The sequence below is a fragment of the Pantherophis guttatus genome, chromosome 3 (genome assembly GCF_059756535.1).
Source record: "Pantherophis guttatus breed Tessera chromosome 3, ASM5975653v1, whole genome shotgun sequence".
Taxonomy (NCBI): domain Eukaryota; kingdom Metazoa; phylum Chordata; class Lepidosauria; order Squamata; family Colubridae; genus Pantherophis; species Pantherophis guttatus.
This window is the reverse complement of record NC_142065.1, coordinates 121376321-121396465: the sequence shown is the minus strand read 5'-3', so window position 1 is coordinate 121396465 and position 20145 is coordinate 121376321. Positions and strand designations below refer to the sequence as shown.

The following is a 20145-nucleotide window of genomic DNA, read 5'->3' as shown; positions in this document are numbered from 1 at the left end:
CCTCACCTCTAGTATAGCTTACAAGTTTGCTATTCTACTTCTTGTGTAAAGCACAGAAAACTCTTAACAACAATACCATAGGTTACTTACACCCATATTCCATCCACCTGAAATCTTGGCTCTTTGTTCTTATGGACTAAGTCTTACTTGCATTGTGGAGTTGTGGGGAAAACCTCATTGCATAAGTATAGTAGCATGGAGAAGGGCTTTTTTCATGCATAAAAGCTCCAGAAAGAACATTTTGCATAGGCAGAGAAACTTATTTGCTTGAAAGTTTATCTAACTAAGCCAAAAATATTCATAGATAAAGTTTGTTCTTAAAATTGAGGTTTTTATGTCTTAATTTTTGTACAGGAGTTTTGAGAAGGAAATAAAAAGCATACATATGATAGCACTTTCATATAACGAATTATCCTCTCACAGTCTACTCAAAAGTATGCTAAATTCTGAGCTCTGCTGTCTAACCATAAGGCTTCTTCAGTCATTGAAGGAAACTACATATTTCCTAAATCACAGGATTGTGTAGTGGGCATAAAGGCATGAATGCTTGAGGAGTTTCTTTGGCAGCATGGAAACTGATTAAATTGGATCACTTAAACACCTTTTGTTTGTCACAAGATTTGATAAAGTTATTATAGTTGCCAGATTAGCTGCCCAAATTATGTAGTTGCCCAGAGTAGCACTAAGAATTAGGATACTATATAATAGCACAAATTTAGTTTTGTCTTGTTATTTTTTTACGTGTGTCATTAACTTCATCAGTCACATATAGTATAAAGATATATGTTGGTAGAATGTTCCAAATGGCATCCCTTGTAATCTTGGAAACCTCAAGATCTGAAATTGGAGTATTGGTAAATATTTTTAAGAATTTACCCTTTTCTCATTACTTTCTCACTCCTGTCCTGTGAATTGAATTGCCTTCATTTTCTAAGGACAGATTTCGAAACCTGATGCTGACTTTCAACAGTTTCACCAAACCAAGTTGATTTGAACAGAAATACATTATACTTTATTCATGAGAAATACATTCCACTGTAAAAGGACTAACATATACGGTGGGTAGCAAGATTCAAGTGATACAAATCTCAGAAGTCTTAACTAAATATAGTAAATTCTTTTCAAGACTATGTGTATGACAACTTCTTATTTTGAGGTCATACAAGAAATATCAATGTTTCTATTCCATCCTTTAGCAGTTCTTGAAGACGTTGAAATAGAGTTTAAGGACAATTTGCATGTGGATTAGTGGTTCTTTTAAAGAAGACTAGATCATGGAATTGATTATAGGTTTTGATGAGGTGCAGAAAGTAAGGGTAGGAAAAGAGTACTAAGAAAAATTATCAAGAAAACTTGGACAGGAGCAGAAAGCAAAAACAATATGGGAGGCAGTTGTGAACACTATCGCAAGCTTCAAGTGATAGGGAACACTGCAGTCGGAAAATGGCACTTCCTGTTCTAGTGCGCTGGATGTCACAAAATTAAACTCTGTCCTGGGCTGGTTTTTCTCATTCTTGCTTATCATGTGTCCCTCTTCTGTTCTCTTCTGTCTCTACAGAAAGTGATGCTTCCTACAGGTGCTGCATTCCGATGGTTTCAATAGGAACAAGAATCCCAAAGCTCTATCCTCCAGTGCAATGTCACTGCTTGCTTGTGTTGTCTCAGGCAAGGAATTTTTTGACGGAAATAAATGGATGCGCCTATGTCTCCTTTAGAACCAAAAATATTTTCTTGCAGATTTCATTCCTTTTTTTAATATAATTTTTGGCATTTGTTTAACATCTTTTAAGTACTAGTAAAGCATTAATGTTTTCAAATAATTTTTTAAAAAGAATCCATAAAGTATCAAGATGTAATAGAATATGGACAATCAATCAATTTGTTTTCCTGTGTTTTGGTGTTGATGTTGTTTATGTGTGGAAGATGCAGTTCTTGTGTAGAGAATGTAAATTTACAGTAACCTTTTAAATCTAGTTACTAATACGCACTACTGTAATTAGCACAGCAGTTTCTTCATTTATCTGATTGATTTCCATCATTAAAGAAAAATAGTGTGGCTAGTTTCTAGAATGCCTCTATTCATGTTTATAAATGAACATATATTTAAAATAAGGTAGTTTCTTTTCCCTAATTCTACAGATAAGACGAGATTTAATCAGCAAGATGTCTGGTCTTATAAAATGGAAATATATTAAAACTGGCATTTTTAAAAAAGAAAAGCAAAATTAATAAAATTTAGAACAAATAAAATTACATACTATAGTAAATCCAGAACTAATTGCAATGATTTAGAGATCATTTGGAAATATTGCTGGAATTCCAATGTAAGCTATTGCAGAACCTGTGCTGAAAAAATATTGAAGTCCTTTTTTATGTTGAAAAACCTTCATCTCCTGCTTTCTTACCATCTCTAATTGAAAGGCTGTTTGTAATGTTCTAGCAATTCAAGCTAAGCTGTTTTGTGAATAAAAATGAAAGCATGTTTTGTGTCATGGTTTTCATCTTCATTATTCTGTCCATCTTGGGTGCATGTCAGGTTGCTTGGGTGGGGGTACCAAGTCTAAAATGACCTGTTACATGTTGTTTTTTCCTATAATGTTTTCCAATGTTGGCCTTTCTTGGCCTCAAAAAATTTAAACAGAGCGGGTTTGATAATACTTCAGCATTTTGGTTCTTATTTTTCATATAAGGTATTATACATGTTTAACAGTATGAATGGCATAATTTTATGTTTCCTTCTGCAGTCTACATATATAATTGATTATCTGATCTGATCATATTCCACAAATATATGATGTACTGAATCTGGGTTTGGTATAACCTTATTAACTGTTTGGTTAGACAAACAATTAAACATTGTTTAATTGAGTGGCAGGTGCTTGCACACGAAGTTTCATTCATACGAGTGGACCTTCATGCACAAGCTCAAGCCTCCTCTGCTCAAGTGTCCTCAGCTCACGCGAGTGGAGCTTCATGCACAAGTGCAAAGGCTCACCGTTCACACAAGTGGAGCTTTGTGTGTGAGCAAAAACTCCATTTACGTGTGGGCTGCCACTTGCCGGGCTGCCAAAGTGGAAAGATTGGGGACTGCTGCTTTAATAAAGCAATCCCTGTTTTTAATTTAGAAAGCACAGGTCACTAGTCACTCAAAGTTGCTAATCATTCAAAGGATCAGTCCATAATGTTGCATTTTAACTTTTTAAAAATTTTTTGTAGAAACAATCATTAATAAACTTTACATTTCATGAAGCAATCTCAATATGCAACAAACAATTGTATTTAAGTTTGTTTTGTCAATAAAAAATATTAGGTGGATGTTTAGAGATGAAACATACTACTTTTGAAAAAGAGCAGATAGCCAATAAAGAAACATGCTATCTCAAGTTCATAAAATTTGAGCAAACATTTTAGTGGAATTAAAAATTGAAGCTAGAGGACAACTAATACTGAATTCCAAGAGAGCCAAGAATGCTTTTCATGTTTGGTGGTTTTGGCTACAATATCCTTCTTAATTTTCTCTTCCTTCATGGTATAAGAGCAACAAGTAATTTTATTGCTGGCAGATGAGGAGAGAGATCCCCATTATTGTGCAAGTTTAACCAGGTTTTGCCCAAAACTCCAGCTCCCCTAACTCACTTTGGTGAATAAACAAGAATATGTTGCCACTTTCTTTACAACTACCACAAATCATAAATGTACATATAAACGTGAAGATATAGACAATGCAAAGTAAAATTTTGTGGGGTATCTGATAGGCTTTTGTGAGCCTACAATTCAGTATTCCTCCACATTTTTAATTCTGTCTGGATTGTAGAAGAAAATGAATAAAAGCTAAAGTATCCTAGCTACTGGGATGGACAATGGACAAACTAGGGTATGAAATGGTCTTGTACCATCAAATTAGATAACTATGAATTCTAACCTGAATGTTTAACCCTGCTTCAAAATATTTAAACATTAAAGAAACATCTAACTGGTACAAACAGTTTATAAATTGATAAACTGTTTCTACAATTAATACCGATTACAGGCTCCTTGAACTGATAGATAAGCTACTGTGACCAAGTGAACATTGAGTATAAACAGTTGCAAAATGCTTTGTAAATCAGTACTTAATGAGTTCTTATACTTTTCTGCTCTGACTTTTAAGTGATTCTGGGCTTCTTGATACCCTTTTCAAAAAGATCATTTAACTTTATACTGCTTCTCATCAGATTGTATTCATTTTCTAGTTTTTGGAGGAATATAATAGTAGTTCATTCATGGTCTCCTACAATCCAGAGAATAGGTCAGAAGAGAAGAGGAGAAATCTTTGTCTCTGGTGCATAAGCTCTCAGTGTACATGCAAGCAACAAATGATTAATCACAATCATAATTATAAAATACAATAATCATAAATCATAATTTTATAGGGTGCCCTTCCTCTTTACTATCCATTCAATGTGCCAGCCCTCCTTTTTTTGATAAATATATGTATATAGAATGTCATAGCATATGTCAGCAGAGACTCCCAATTTCATTTTGAAAGATACATGGATTCTTTGGAACATTGGTGAGACCAATCTTCTTACCTCTCTAATGTAAGTCTTCCCCTTCTATCCATCTATAGGTAGAAGTCTGAGAGAAAAAGATACACAATTTTCCTAAAAGTGAGTGTAATGGGACACCCAGGTTTCATCTGCGATACAGAATACAGGATGGATATTGCCTACAGGAAAATAGATTCTGCAACTTAACAAATTTACATGGAGTCTATCCAGTTGGCTTTGACTTTAGGATTACCTTGAAGAATTGCAATGTTTATTCCTCATCAGTTTATCTTATGAATAGTTTAAAAAGAAAGCCAAACAGTCATGCTTCCAATCCCCACTTTAGTTAATAATGCTTCCTTAAATTTGAACTCATGCAAGTCCATTTCTAAGAACACTTCTTCCTTCTGATAAGCAGTGCCAAGATGGCATTGGAGATTGATATAGGTTAGCTAGTTAGGATGTATCTGATACAGAACAGAAAAAAGGTCTATTCTCCAGACCTAGGTGACTAAGTTTTATTCTGGTGAGGATCAGTGGTGGAGAAAAGTCACTGGAACAGCTTTAAATATGGTCACTGCTCTGAAATCTTATTAAATTGAATCATATATTTGCTTAAAATGCTCAGATTTGTTCACCAGCTAAAAGGATTTTTTTTCTCTACGTAAATAATCTGAGAACTATGCATGATGCACATGTACTTGCTTGTTGATCTCAGGCTGTTTAGGGAACTACGGTATATCCAAAAGTGGAAAATTGAAAAAAGAAAAATATCATTTGAGCCTACTTCCTATTTTCTGCATGGTCATGGATGGCTTTACTAGATATCACAAAATAAAATGAAGGATACTGTCAACTACTTGCAAGTGCATATTATTTTCCCCATAACTTTGCACAAAAACCATAAAGTCAAAAATTTTATATGTAGAGATCATATGTAGAGATCTGCAGCCTTAGTCATTTAATCATTTTCAGTTTTGGGTGCTTTCATGTTGCTGTTATTTATTTTATAAACTTTCCTAAATGTGAACAAATTAAAGTGTCTTTCCAGGTGAGTACTCAACACTGGAAATGTTTTTAAATAAGACCTTCTGACGTGCTTCTGAGGTTCAATATACAAAACTTTAAAATGGTGCTAGTAGAATAGGGGAATAAGAGTAACACTGTAATGGCAGACACCTAAGCAGTAACTGGTTGTTTCATGCTTTCATGTTTACTAAATATTTTAATAAAAAGAAAAGAGGAAGCAAAGCAGAATACCAGCCTCTCATGCAGGCTTTATTTCCAGGAATACTAAGTCTGGAACAGTTGAGTGATATTTTGGAATTGCCTGTTTCTCAGGAAATAAAAAAGGTAAGCTGGGATGGAAAAGCATGTCCTATAGAAGTAATGGGGTTAACCACACCAATTTGTCTTCTGGTAAATGATGCCTTATGAGCACCCAGGCTTTTGATGGTAGTCATTTTGTGAGAGCTCTTGTGACAGGTAAATAGTGTAAATGTAATCAATCGCTGATTCAACAAAATATAGGAACCCATCATTTATTGAATGAGATGAGATAAAATCATAATATGTGTCAAGATATGCTTGGGATAAACTAGTCTATAATCTTTCAGATTGATGTTATTCCAGAGGTTAAGTGTTATGAAAAATTTGTGTATTGTTTTTGTTGAATTCTTACTAAAAGTCTATTCCTATTTAATGGGATAAATTAACCTATTAGAATAGAATAAAAAGGAATAGGATTCTTTATTGGCCAAGTGTGATTGGACACACAAGGAATTTGTCTTTGGTACATATGCTCTCAGTGTACATAAAAAGACAAGATACATTCATCAAAAATCACAGGGCACAACACCCAGTGACAGTCATACGGTACAATAAGCAATCAAATCATACTAGGAATTAGGAAACAATTTTATTAGGAAACATATTAGGAAACAATAAGATACCCTTTACCAAATTATATAGTTGGATCATTTCATTCAGAATTAATTGCTTAGAGAGAAGTTTTCTAGACTTTCATGCAAGTTTTCCATCACTGCCTAACAAAACCTTATAACTGAAGATGCCTGGCCTGAAATCTACACTACTGAAATGAAAATTGGGCATTCTGCTGCTAAAGTAAATCCCTTTTTAGGTTTTGTGGGTTTTTTTGAAACATTGAGGCATTTGAGAGTTCTAATAAGCTCTGTCCTCAGTTTTCTTGTTTGGAATAAGCAGCAGCACAACTAAGGAAATGGGTGATTGTGTTTTGTTTTAATTTCCACTTTTTTATAATTAATTCAGGATAACAGTATTCCACAGTACAGGGAGAACCAGACAGTAATGAGATAAAAGGACATTTGTAATAAGATTTCCTTGATTTATTGGTTTAGTGCATTTTTGTAGCTTTCCTTTTTATCCAGCAGAGCCCTTATCTAAAACAATAAGCCTTCAATTAATGTTACAGTATGTTGCATCTAACAAAGGTATATAGCTTGCTTAGTGATAGTGATTGCTTGATATAAGAAACAGTTTGCTTTCATCTTTTGCCTTTTTCTCTTTCAGCAATAAGAATACCTGATGATAAGTCTGCATGAAAAGTTGAGCACTGATGGTGTAATAGGATCCAGATTTTGCATGGAAAATGCATCATTAATCTAAACAGATGAAGACTTTCTAATCTGTAGTGTATAAGGGTTTGGGAGAACCCCGCTTTTTTTTTTTTATCAGCATAGAATGTTCAGTGATGCAGGAATTTATGTATGGAGATAGAAAGGAATCAAAACGCAGAAAAGGCAGTAACAATTACTTATATAATTAATAAAATAGCTGAGGGTACAACTACCAAGATCCATAAGCAATTGCAGGATGCAAGATGGAGTGTCACAAGAGAAGCTCTGAGTCATCCTCCTGTGTCTACATAGTTGCCTTGCTCTCAAAAATGATAAAATTTACAAGTTTTGTAGAAAAAGTGGTTCTTCATCTTCCAATACCATATTATCTGTATGTAAGATATACATTCATTGTTCATTCAGTTTAATCATACAACTGTGAAGATACCTGGAACTTCAGGACTGAGTTTCTACTTTCCAAAAATCTTGGAAATGTAGGACCTTTGGTTTATTCCAAGAATCCCTCTTCCAAATTTACCAAAAGGCCAATCCAACATAAAATTGCTTCAACATCGCCAATACCATCTGTATAATTACAGAGGTGGAAAGACCTAAGCAGTTAAGAATCCAAAGACTTCCCCTTTAAGTCATCTTTACACCCTGTCACACTTGTCTTGATGACTTAGTTTAGTGCTTCTCCAGAAGACTTCAAGTAATATATGGAATACATTAGTACTGCAGAACACCCCATTTGTTTAGAGGACTTGTGCTATAGATGACCCTATTTTGGAGTGGTTCTGTCTGTAGCTATTCAGTAAATAGCCACTCCAGTTCTATCTGCAGTGCTTAAGAGTACAAGAGGCTCCTGAGCAAAGTTTATAATACACGGATATTTTACATACGTACATACCACACTTTCAAGTGGTTCTTTAATATGAAAGTAACATCTATACCATGTATGTGACTAGCTTAAAAGTTGTGGCTACCATAGAGGCACTCCTGTTTTTTGGGGGGGTGGGGGTTCTTGTGAGTCCAGAGCACTCATTTAGAGACTCCCATTTGAAAATTAGGAGGTTTTGGTATGAAGATAGGTGGCACCCTCAATATGGTCCACAGGCTTAAATCTGCAATAATTGGGGTGAACATTTCTCAATGTTCTATGCAATGCTTGAAGTTCACCAAAATTAACTACTAGAACAATCTTCCAGATAACTGAAAATACCAAAATCATCATCATTATCACAGTACACCAACAAGCATTCCTGGATCCTTGCTGGATGGGACTTATTTGGAAATGGAGTAGTCTCATTGTTAGACCTAATCAAAATAGGTCAGTCCTTTATATATTATGTATATTATGTATTTTTAATACAAACTTCCCCATTAAAGCACCTCATCTGTTTTTTCAAAAAAATATTTTATTACAGCTGAAGTTACCCATTCCCTGCTGATCAAAAAAACTATGAAGTTCAGAGGTTCTGACACACAAGACATTTCACTATCCTCAAAGAGGGATGAAGCTTATGATCTATCTTGGACCTTTAACAAGTAAACATACCCATGTAGGCAATTCAGGTGGCTACTTTAAGCTCTCTCCTTCACTTCTCAAAAGCAGGCCGCTGATTTGCCTCAAGGGATACAGCCAACATGTACTCTCCCTTCTCAATCGTGCTAGAATACTGTATATATGTATCTTCAGGTTTCTTTTGGGGACTGATATTAGCACTCCATTTTGTGGGCCCTCTGAAGACTTGAAAATAAAGATAATGTCAGAGGGTAGTACTTTGCTTTGTAATGTGCCAGGTTATTTATTTTTTAATTAGAAGAGTATATTGGAAAATTTAAGAAATTAAGCTACTTAACCATTAAAGCCCTGACACAACGGATGTATCATTACTGCTTTCTGAAGACAGAGAGAATGAGGCCAAATACAGTTCCCAAGGGACAGCATTCCATAGCCTTGGGAGAAATACAGACAAAGCCATCTTTACCAAGCCATATAAATGAGCTTCTAAAAGCAATGTCTTCAGAAGGTCATCTGCAGATCAGATTCATAATGAAACAAGATGTCCCTTAGACAGATTTTATGCTGTTTAGGTTTCTTATGGCTAATAATTTAAATGGAGTTCAGAAAGTATTTGGCAAATAGTACAAATCTTTCAGTTCAGTACAGTATTTTGCACTCTTTAGCAGCCCAGTTCTCACATTTTTACTACATTTTGTCTCAGTGACAACTTCTGGACACTTTTTATATCGGGCCCTATGCAACTATCAAGGCATGGTTATGCTGGCACACTTGGGTGTAATGGTGTGGCTGCACTTTGTACTACAATTGCCATTTGTCATTCCAAGTGAAACACAGATTTCCAGCAGACAGATTTGTTCTGTCTTTGGGAGTCCAACTCCAAATTCCATTTCATATTGGTTAACAGTGTCTTGACTGGATTATTTTCTGAATCTGCATTCAGTGGTGCTAATTACTTCCTTAATTAATACTGGAGTTAACAACTGGATGGCTACAAGTAGTAGAACCAGGGAATTTCAGCATTCTGATGACATCCTATTCCAGAGCTCCCAGTAGTTTTATGTAGATGTTGAAGATGCGTAAAATATAAAATGGAATACCATGAGTCAACAGTTAAGGTGTGGAACAATAATTCCCTATCGATTGTACTGAATCATTACAAAACAGGGTTTCCAAGGTTCAGTCCTGCCAAATGGTCCTAAGGGATACCACAATTGTGTATCAAAAGCCACCAAGAGGCCATGAGAATTTACAGAGCTGAACTTCTTCATCTACTTTCCAGCATATGTTTTCCATCCAGATGATTAAGCAAGCTCAGTACAATATTGCAACAAAACCCCTGACTGAAATAGGTCCACATAATATTCTCCAGAAATGTAATGGTATTCCTTTGGCCTTTTGAAGGCTATATTGTCCACTTGAGGATGTTATGCACTATATTGATCAGCAAATACTGTGTGCTACTGTGTTCTTTGCGCCTGTCAAGCAAAAAGAGGTTATTCGAGTCACTAGCCTGTGGAACTCACAAAGGGATTTATTACAGAAAGAGGCAATCAGCCCAATGGCCCCCATATGGTAGTGCCCTTTTCACATGACAATTATGCTGTGGGAAGTGCTTTTTCTCCAGCACTGCTAGTGTGCTATTTAAAAGCCTGCAACCATGTCACTGGATTTTTGCCACAGAAACAGCCCGCTGGGTTCTACAGCAAGGTCTTAATTCACAATGACTTCATCATAATGATCCTAGGGAGGAGTGCAGAGAAGATAGGAGGAAAATCTCTGCAATGCAGGCCATTGCATACAAAGGGAATTTACACAGAGTGGAAGCAAAGGGAACCCCCCTGCCTGTTTCACTCCTGCCCTTAATGCTGATCATACTTTGGCTAGGATTTACTGCTTTACTGAAAACGATGGCTTTGGTTTAGCAATTAAAATCACTTTCTAAAGTTCATCACTCCTTAACTCTATAATTTTGCTACCCTTCTGCCAAAAAGGGTTCAGGTATGTTCTTTAGTTATGTTGAATACTTTCTATCAGGCACAATTCTTATCCCTACTGACAACGTTCTCAAATAAGCTGGATCTAACAGTCATTAGTCTGCTTAATTCATTTATTTGTCCCTTTTTCTGGTGTCAGCAGGATCAGCTGAGTATTACTTTGGATTCATGATAGGATCAAACTGCCAATATATCCTACTCCTCACAGATACATTGGCTCACTAGGCTATCCACACAAAAGTATATAGAATCTCCATGTCCCTAAAGTTTACTTTAGTATACATCTCTTAGCTATCTAAAGTCTTTATGGTTTTTTACTGCATCAGACTAACATGGTTCTGCAACCCTCAAGAAAGTGTGCCAGTCTGCAGGTTACTAAGACCTGAATTACTAAATCTGGACTCTTGGAGAAGGAGTGAAATGAATAAACCAGGAGACACAGTTTATTCTTTCACATATTTGCCTACCAAATAACATAAAAAACCCCTCAGCTGTTCCTTTTTAAATCCCCAGATTCCTTTTGAGTAGGTTCTATTATTACAGTGAAATCAAGGAAATATTTATTCTATAACATAGAATAACATATAACATAGAATTTAATTTCTGTACAAAACTTCATAAAAACTGGGTTCTTTATCAATATACAGATTTTTAGAAATGCCTTGCAATATTCAAGGAATGTGGAGCTGGTCATTCCATTTCCACTCTATTCTTAGAGCTTTTCTACACTAGCAATTTATAGCATGGCCAGCAATTGCTGTGGCAATAAATCAGTAATGAAGACAAGCTTTATATCACTGTAGCAATGGCAGGGTGACACTGTAAATGGCTAGTGCGGAAATGCTCTTAATTAAGGAAATAATTTTGCCAAAATACCTGGTTTTGAAAAAGCTAGTGATTTCAAATAATGGATTGTGTAAATTCCAGTGTACATAGTCCATAGAAAAGCTGAGGTGGTTCTCTCCACTCACCACTGATCCAAACAGCAAAATGCATAATGCCATACTGTAATTATTATAATAATTTATTAATAAATTTATTATTTATAGTTTATTCATTTGTGAAATATAAAGAAACATTAGTCATAATGTGTAGCACTTTTAGATTATACATTTAGGCAGAATGGCATGTTTAAATTCAAACTGAATAGACAAAATCCCAGATCATTATATGTCACTGAATTGGTTTATGATTGTGAGTTAATTTTTTGATTTTTTTTCTATAATATCACTTGAGTTCCACCCCCAAAGCATAAAACAGCATCCTAACATTCCTTTAGCTGTTTAAACTGTTAAGAATTTCCACTGTGAAAACCTATTCCTTTTTTAGTATGTGTTTTATCAGCTGTATTTGATGTATTTTTAATGATTGGTCTTAGATTGTAAATAAACTTCAAACTCTTCTCCATTATTAGTTGAGTATATCTTTAAGTGCAGCCCTATCTTGTATTATTATCTTTATACTGGAAATGTGAAGAAAGCTGAGAAAAGGAGGCTTGCCCAAGAACCCATAAAGGCCAATACACTTAATTTATTTTATTTGAATATTGGATTCTGTTCTTCCCTACCCCAAACAACTTTGGACTATTTTTTATTAAGGAAGTAATGTGAATACAGAAGTGAGCAGGAGGAGTGGGCAATCAGGAAAATCATCAGACAGATTTGACATCACAGAAGTAATCCAAAATACACAGTGCTATGACAGTTTTGTTGATCTGAACATTTTTCCTACTTTGGGTTCTTGAGGCCATTACTTCAGAAAGAGTTAGCTTTTGCTCAGATAAATACAGTGGCAGCAGATGAAATCTCAGTGGGATTCCCAAAACTTGCAAAATGAAGACTCTTGTAACTCGGAATTGCATCAGCAGTATTTTTTATGTCAGAAGAACCTCTTAATGTCTGGCTTTAGACATTTCCTTCCCCTTCCTTCTTTTATCCTTCCTTGTACTTGTTCAGGGTCTCTTTTGAGCAAGAGATCACTCTTGAAATGTAAAAACAATTTTTAAAAACAAAATGATTTGCTCCTATGTTTATGATTTTTATAACTACAGAAAAATAAAAGCATAGTCTTTGAGGACTGATACAGAAAAAAACACAGTTCCAGTTCATTTATGGATCTCCAGGGCTATGATTAAATGGGATGCTTTTTGAGAGCACTTTAAGAAACTGGTGCATTTGGAACAGTGACCACATTTTATGTGAGCTGAAGCTTCTGAACTACATCAAAGAGAAACGGAGTGAACAACCTGCAATCTTATGAGCACATGGGCAGCCTTGGACTAAATTCATGTGGCCCTCTACCATATTTCAGAAATAAGTGATTGGTTGTGACTTACCTTTTTTTTTTTTTTTTTTTTTGCTGTTCAGGAAAGAATAGGAGAGAGAGAGAAAGAGAGAACGGGGGGAGGGGGGGACAGAAAAAATAGGTAAGCCATGCCAATTGCTGCTCAGCCTTGGGTGTACTAATGTGTCAGTAAAAATGAGCAAACATAGGGATTCCTTGCCACAGTTGTTCTTTCACATGAAAAAGTAGACAAAAGTGTTAACATTGAGCAGCCCTTTCAACAGAGAAAGGGATAAGACACCAGCTATCCCCGACTTAAAACAGTCCTATTGGCTGTTCCAAGAAGATTCCATATATCTGACTCAGGTCACAGAGGTCACAGAGAAAACCCCAAGTATCCACAATGGCTCTCAAAGAGTGCTAAGACCAGCTGACTGCAAAGAACATACAATCTTTTTATTTCCACCACCACCACTGGCCTGTCAGATCCTATCACACACACCCCCCTAACTAATCTCAGCTGTCAATAATTGTCCTTCCATCTCCCACAGCATCCAATACAACTGATGAAGCTTCCAGGACAGGAAGTGAAATGTCTTCTTCCTCAAAAAAATAAGTCCAGTCACCTTTTCAAAAATAAAAACCACTTTTGATACAACTGTGACCTGCATGACTGAGAACATTCATAGACATTCAGACAAAAGTCCTTCCTGTCTGAAGAACTGGACTTTAAGGAGACTGTGGATCCAGCCTTATGATGACATTCCGGTTAAACCCATTTCAGCTGAGAGAACGAATAGTCTTGTACAGTTGCTATGATGTACGTTTATGTGGAGTAAAACCCACCATTACTTCATAACATATCATGAATCTTAACCCAAATCATCCAGGACATGAAGCGCCACAATAGATCTATTATTTTTCAAGATGTCACAAGTCTCCCTTCATATCACACTTATTTGAAAAGTCAGTCCAACCTCTTCTAGTCAGGAATGTTTGGAACCTGTCTCCTGTTTTTTTAAATTACTATGAGATGGTTAATTTCTACAGCACAACAAAACACACAAAAAATAAAACACCTCCTTCCCCCCAAGATATAAAACAAATAGAAGAGCAAATAAATGTCTCGGTCAGTTATGGTGAGTTAAGTTCACATTAGTCTTAGGTCACACCAAGATAGATATTCCAAATACTGAAGACCTACTCCAAATTTTGTTGTACTGAAAGAGAAGGTCAAAATATCTGTCACAATCATTTTCCCGGGTCAGGAGATATTGTGTTGCAAGAACTAGATATATCTAGTCTACCAAAGAGAAGGACTGGGAGTGACATGATAGAGGTCTTCCAAAACTTGAGGGGCTGTCAGACTTTACTTACTTTTTACTTTTATTTGATTTGTATACCGCCCTACTCCCGAAGGACTCAGGGCGGTGAACAGCCAACAATAAAATACATACATACAAAATTTAAAAAAGCAGAAATAAAATCGACAAGAGAAGGTTGGCTGAAGAGGAGGTTGACCTACTCTACCAAGCGTTTGAGAGGAGGACAAGAAGTAATGAGTGGAAGATCATTAAAGAGAGATCCAATCTAGAAGTAAGGAGAAATTTTCTGGCAGTGAGAACAATTGATCAGTGGAAAAGCTTGTTTCCTGCAGCTGGGAGCTCCATTGCTGGAGGTTTTCAAAAAGAGATTGGAGAACCATTTGTTCAGAATGGTATGCAGTTTTCTGCTCAAGCAGGGGATTGGACTAAAAGACCTGCAAGTCCCTTCTAACTCTGTTGTTGTATGATTCTATGAAACCTGGAGAATCTGTTCACCAGAAAAACTAAATAGCAGAACGTTCACATTTCATCTCTCCCTCCCCCACCCCCTCTGTTTTCTCCTTCAAGGGTGTTAATGCTGTGGTCAACCTGCCATTTTTTAAAACCCTGCCTTTTTGAGGTTATCTATTTAAACTGTACATTTGTTATATAAAGGAGAAAATAATGACAAACAAACACCTCTTTTCTGAAGTCCCAAAGATGCTTTTTCAAGAGGCAACTGGACTTTCTGGTTTCTCTTTGAAGACTTTCACTTCTCATCCAAGAAGCTTCTTCAGCTCTGGCTGGATGGGGGCGGGGGGAATGGAAGAATTTGTACTCCTTGCAGACAGCTGGTCATTTGCATTTTTAGAGAGTTGTTGAGGCCACCTGGAGGTTCACCTGTGTTGTCAGGGTCACCTGAATAGTGCAAATGAGTGTGGAGCCTTCTTGGAACTGTTGAAAGGACTGGGTTGTAGACTGGAGATAGATGATGTCATATCCTCCCTCTCTGTTGAGAGAAGGCTGTTCAATTTTGACATAAATCGCCGGTTTGACCCCTCTTTCAAACCAGCGCTCCTCTCTGTCCAAAATGTGGACTTTGCTGTCTTCAAAGGAGTGACCTTTGTCTTTTAAATGCAGATGGACTGCTGAATCTTGTCTGGTGGGCTTGTTCTCCTATGTTGTGCCATGCATTTATGAAATGGTTGTTTTGTTTCCCCAACGTACAGATCTGTACATGGCTCACTGCATTGTACTGCATATACCACATTGCTCAGTTTGTGTTTGGGAGTTTTATCCTTGGGGTGGACAAGCTTCTGCCTTAGTGTATTCTTGGGTTTGAAGTGTGCACATATATTGTGTTGGCTGAAGATCCTCCTGAGCTTTTCAGATATTCCTGCAATGTATGGAATGACAACATTGCTTCATTTATTATTCTCTTTGTTGTCTGTTATGGAGAAGCTCCTGTAAGGTCTTATTTGATATTTGATGACCCATTTGCACTATTCTATCAGACTATTTCAGGGTCAGGTGACCCTGACGACACAGATAAATCTCCAGGTGGCCTCAACAACTCTCTAAAAGAATGCATATACTCCTATCTGCAAGGAGTATAAATAGTTCTATTCCCCACTATCCAGCCAGAGCTGAAGAATCTTCTTGGATGAAAAACAAAACATTTTCAAAGAAAAACCAGAAAGTTCAGTTGCCTCTTGAAAAACCACTTTTAGGACAACCATGACCTGGATGACTGAGAATCTCCATACACTCTTTTCTGAACAGAACTATACCTGTCCAAATTGTTCCATTAGGGGAAAAATTGTGAAAAAATGTTTAATTCATAATAGTATTAAATGTTGGTAAATGGGGGAAAAAGTTTTCACTGAGCAATAAATTCTCTATAAAAACCATTGTCCTATCTGCTAAAAAAGACAGAGGGAGCAACCAACAATTTCAGTAAGCAACTAAAGGATTAATATCCACATGTATGCAAGTCTTGGCATATTCGGGTCTTTTCCCGTGTACTTTCCCGTGTACTCTCAATCTTACACAGGAAAAGACCCGAATGCGCCAAAACTTGTGTGTGTGTGTGTGTGTATTGTTTTCCTATCGAGGCACCTGGTCTACTCCAACATGTAGGAGGGGCAATCTTTATCAGCAAAATGTAAATTATATATATATATATGTCTTCTCAAGTTTTTGCGGGTGTGTGTATGTAAAAAGTTAAAATCTCGGGTGTTTTCCCGCATCATTTAAAAGTCTGTTAACTTTAGCATTTTAACTAACAGACTTTTAAATGACGCGGGAAAACACCTGAGATTTTAACTTTTTACATACATACATACATATACACATACACATACACATACACATACACACATACATATATGTGTGTGTGTGTGTGTGTGTGTGTGTGTGTGTATGTGTGTTTTCTGAGGTTTTCGCGGGTGTTTGTATGTAGGCCTTTGGTTATTCGGGTTTTCTCTCGCGTAAAATTGGAAGTGTCTTGGCGATGTTTCGACAAAGTATCATTCGTCATCTTCAGCTGCGATCACACATTGCTCCTAGAAGCACGAAACTGAAAACACCAGCCTGAAGATGATGAATGAGACTTCGTCGAAACGTCGCCAAGACACTTCCAATTTTACGCGGGAGAAAACCCGAATAACCAAAGACCTACATATACATATAATCGAGTGGATGTGACTCCACTGGGCTGTAGGGCTGTAGAAAGAAAAATCTTGGTTACGTAGGAGAAACCTGGCTAAAAGAAAAAGACACATGAAACCTACAAAAAGTAAGAAGAATACATATATACATATATATATATATATACATACACTATATATATATATATATATGTATACTATATGTACACTATATATATATATATATATATGTATACTATATGTACACTATATATACATATATATATATGTATATATATATATATATATACATACACTGTATTTTCCGGCGTATAAGACGACTGGGCGTATAAGACGACCCCCAACTTTTCCTGTTAAAATATAGGGTTTGGGCTATACTCGCCATATAAGACTGCCCCTCTTCCAATGCACACCAAATAAAAATTAAAAAACATCAACTGGCTCACCTACAATGTAAAAGCAGCTGTGCTAGACCCAAAATGGCCCCTATAACAAGCAGGAACCTCACACAGCCACAAAAAGCCCCCCCAAAAAACTTTCACACTCTAAACACACACAACACAACACAACTGGCTCACCCACAATGTAAAAGCAGCTGTGCTAGACCCAAAATGGCCCCTGCAACAAGCAGGAACCTCACACAGCCACAAAAAGTCCAAAAAACCAACTTTCACACTTTACACACACAAAATTCCACATACAGCTTTGTGAGATTTTGTGTGTTTGTGTAGTTGGAGTGAAACACTACAGAAACACACTAAATCTCAAAAAGCTGCACAAATATTATTTTATTTTATTTTATTTTTATTTTTATATGAAAGCTAAATTTAAAACTTCCTAAACTTTAAATGGCTAGGTCTAAAAAAGAACAACTAAAAAAACCCCAATTGACTATTTTTTTTAAAGCTCCCAAAGAGGAAAAAAACTTACCCAATAGAACAGGGGTCTCCAACTTTGGCAACTTTAAGACTTGTAGACTTCAACTCCCAGAATTCCTCAGCCAGCTTTGCTTTGCTGGCTGAGGAATTCTGGGAGTTGAAGTCCACAACTAACTCCTTGCTTGATTGCAGGCAGGGAGTTGCTTGCTTGCCTGAATAGATTCAGGCAAGCAAAGCAAGGCAAGCGTTGCGACTAGCAGCTGAGGTAAGCAAGCTGGAGGGGGAAAACTTTTTCCCTTTTACATGGCTCTGGCCATCCCAGCTGAGTTGCAGGGAACTCAGCTGGGATGGGATCGACCGTCAGAACTGGGACCGTCAGAGCCATGGTTCTGGCGATCCCAGCTGAGTTGCAGGGAACTCAGCTGGGATCGTCAGAGCTGGGATCCTCAGAGTAAAAGGTAAAAAACTTTTTCCCTTTTACGTGGTTTCTGGCGATCCCAGCTGAGTTGCAGGGAACTCAGCTGGGATTGTCAGAGCTGGGATCGCCAGAGCTGGGATCGCCAGAGCCATTTAAGGCTCGTCAGAGCCTTTCGGGCTGGTCTGCCTGGTTACAGGAGAACTACACCCGGCGTATAAGACGACCCCCGACTTTTGAGAAGATTTTCATGTGTTAAAAAGTCGTCTTATACGCCGGAAAATACGGTATATATATATATATATATGAAGCGATAGACCTCACGATCTCCGGAATGTTTAAAAGTTTAAAATTTTTTTATTTTAAAACTTGTGCTAAGCTTTCGTCGGCCCCTATCGACTTCGTCAGAGTATAAAATCACCATTGAAGAGCTGCTTGCTTTTATGTAATGCTGATCAATTTGGTCATTGCGCGTGTAACAGGCCCACACCCTTGCCTTCCGCCTGTAATTATCTTATTTTCTGCCTTAGTCATGCTGACAGATGACGATGCACTTTCCCCTGCCTCCTGCCCCATTATGTGTTGCCTCTTTCTCTCCCTGGGGGGTAACGCAGGGTTATCAGGCATTGCTTTGAAGGTGTTACTCCCAGCTCCCTCTCCCTCATTGTTATGCCTTTCCTTTTTAGGCGCACACGTTGCCTCCTCTAAACCCATTTGTTTTACCCATGATCTTGTGATGGGTCTGCGTTGTTCTTCCTTACCCCCCCCCCATCTCCCTCATTCTGCTGTTTCCCTAACCTACTCTCTTGCCCTCTGTCAGGGTTTGTCACACCTTCATTGGGCCAATCTCTATGCCTAGAGGAGGAGATTTGTCCCCGATCTCCATTCAGTCTTAGTGATCGGTCCTCCTTAAGTCTTTCCTGGTGCCGTAAAGCCTGGTATGCCGGTGGTATGTCAATATGTCTATTGAGAGAGTTGTTAGAGAACCAGGCTTCTTTCAAGAGGCACCCTCCTTTTGTTTCATCGTGGGCAATGACTTCGGTCTCTTGGAAGTTGAACTCGTGACCATGCTCCTCCATATGCATCCAAATCTGGGAGCGCTGTTCCTTACGTCTGACTGCTAGTTTGTGCTCATGCACCCTCGTTTTCAGTCGTTTTGATGTTTCTCCTATGTAATGACCTGCGCAATTGTTGCAGTTAATACTATAGATTATCGAGGAAGTCTCCTCCTTCGGCAAAGCTTCTTTCGGGCGCATTACTCTCTTCCTCAGTGTTTGGTCAGGTCTGTGTGCCACTTTAACTCCATGTGGTACAAGGATGCGTGCCGCAGTTTCGGACACCCCCTGTATGTATGGGAGCACCCTCCACATTGATGTTCCACATGCACCCTCCATGGGCTGCTGGGCCCTGGGTGTAATACATCGATGGATAAAATCCCTAGAATAGCCATTGAGAGTGCAGACCCGGTGGAGATGTGCACGTTCTTTTGCTTTGGCTGCCCGTGTGCTGCAATGGGTATCTATCCTGCTAAATAATGCCCGAATGCAGCTGACTTTGTGCGCATTAGGGTGATTGCTCTCGTTGTGTAAAATGCGATCTGTGCTTGTGGTCTTTTGGTATACTTCTGTGTCGATGCTCCCATCTGGGTTGCGGCTAATTTGCACATCCAGGAAGGCTAGTTTATTATTGGCCTCCTCTTCCATTGTAAACTGGATATCCGGGTATACGGAATTGAGGGTTCCCATAAACCTGGTACTAAAAGTTTAAAATTTTTAAATTTTTAAACGTTCCGGAGATCGTGATGTCTATCGCTTCTTCTATAACTACACCTGGAACTCGCATCTTTAGGACAATATATATATAAATTTGATTTCGTAGATTTTCACAGGTAGAGGTATGCAAGTTTTGAAAAAAGACTAATGGGCACACATCAAAGACCTCACCCACA

At 37.5% G+C, this 20145-nt stretch overlaps 1 protein-coding gene across 46 annotated transcripts in view; it reads left to right on the top strand.

Moving 5' to 3' along the window:
• Positions 1 to 12058, top strand: part of CXXC5 (CXXC finger protein 5) — a 167571-nt gene extending 155513 nt beyond the window's left edge. For 43 of the 46 annotated variants that reach the window (XR_015733566.1, XR_015733563.1, XR_015733558.1 and 40 more), the window contains one exon: positions 1559 to 2482. Coding sequence is in view for 29 of the 46 variants with exons in the window: in XM_087891248.1 (XP_087747374.1) it covers positions 1559 to 1603 (45 nt within the window). In the remaining 17 variants the exon portion in view is untranslated. Of the gene's footprint in view, positions 1 to 1558; positions 2483 to 7079 lie in introns of those variants that run through there. The other 3 variants (XM_087891258.1, XM_087891257.1, XM_087891256.1) reach the window with 1 other exon arrangement.
• The last annotated feature ends 8087 nt before the right edge of the window (positions 12059 to 20145 follow it).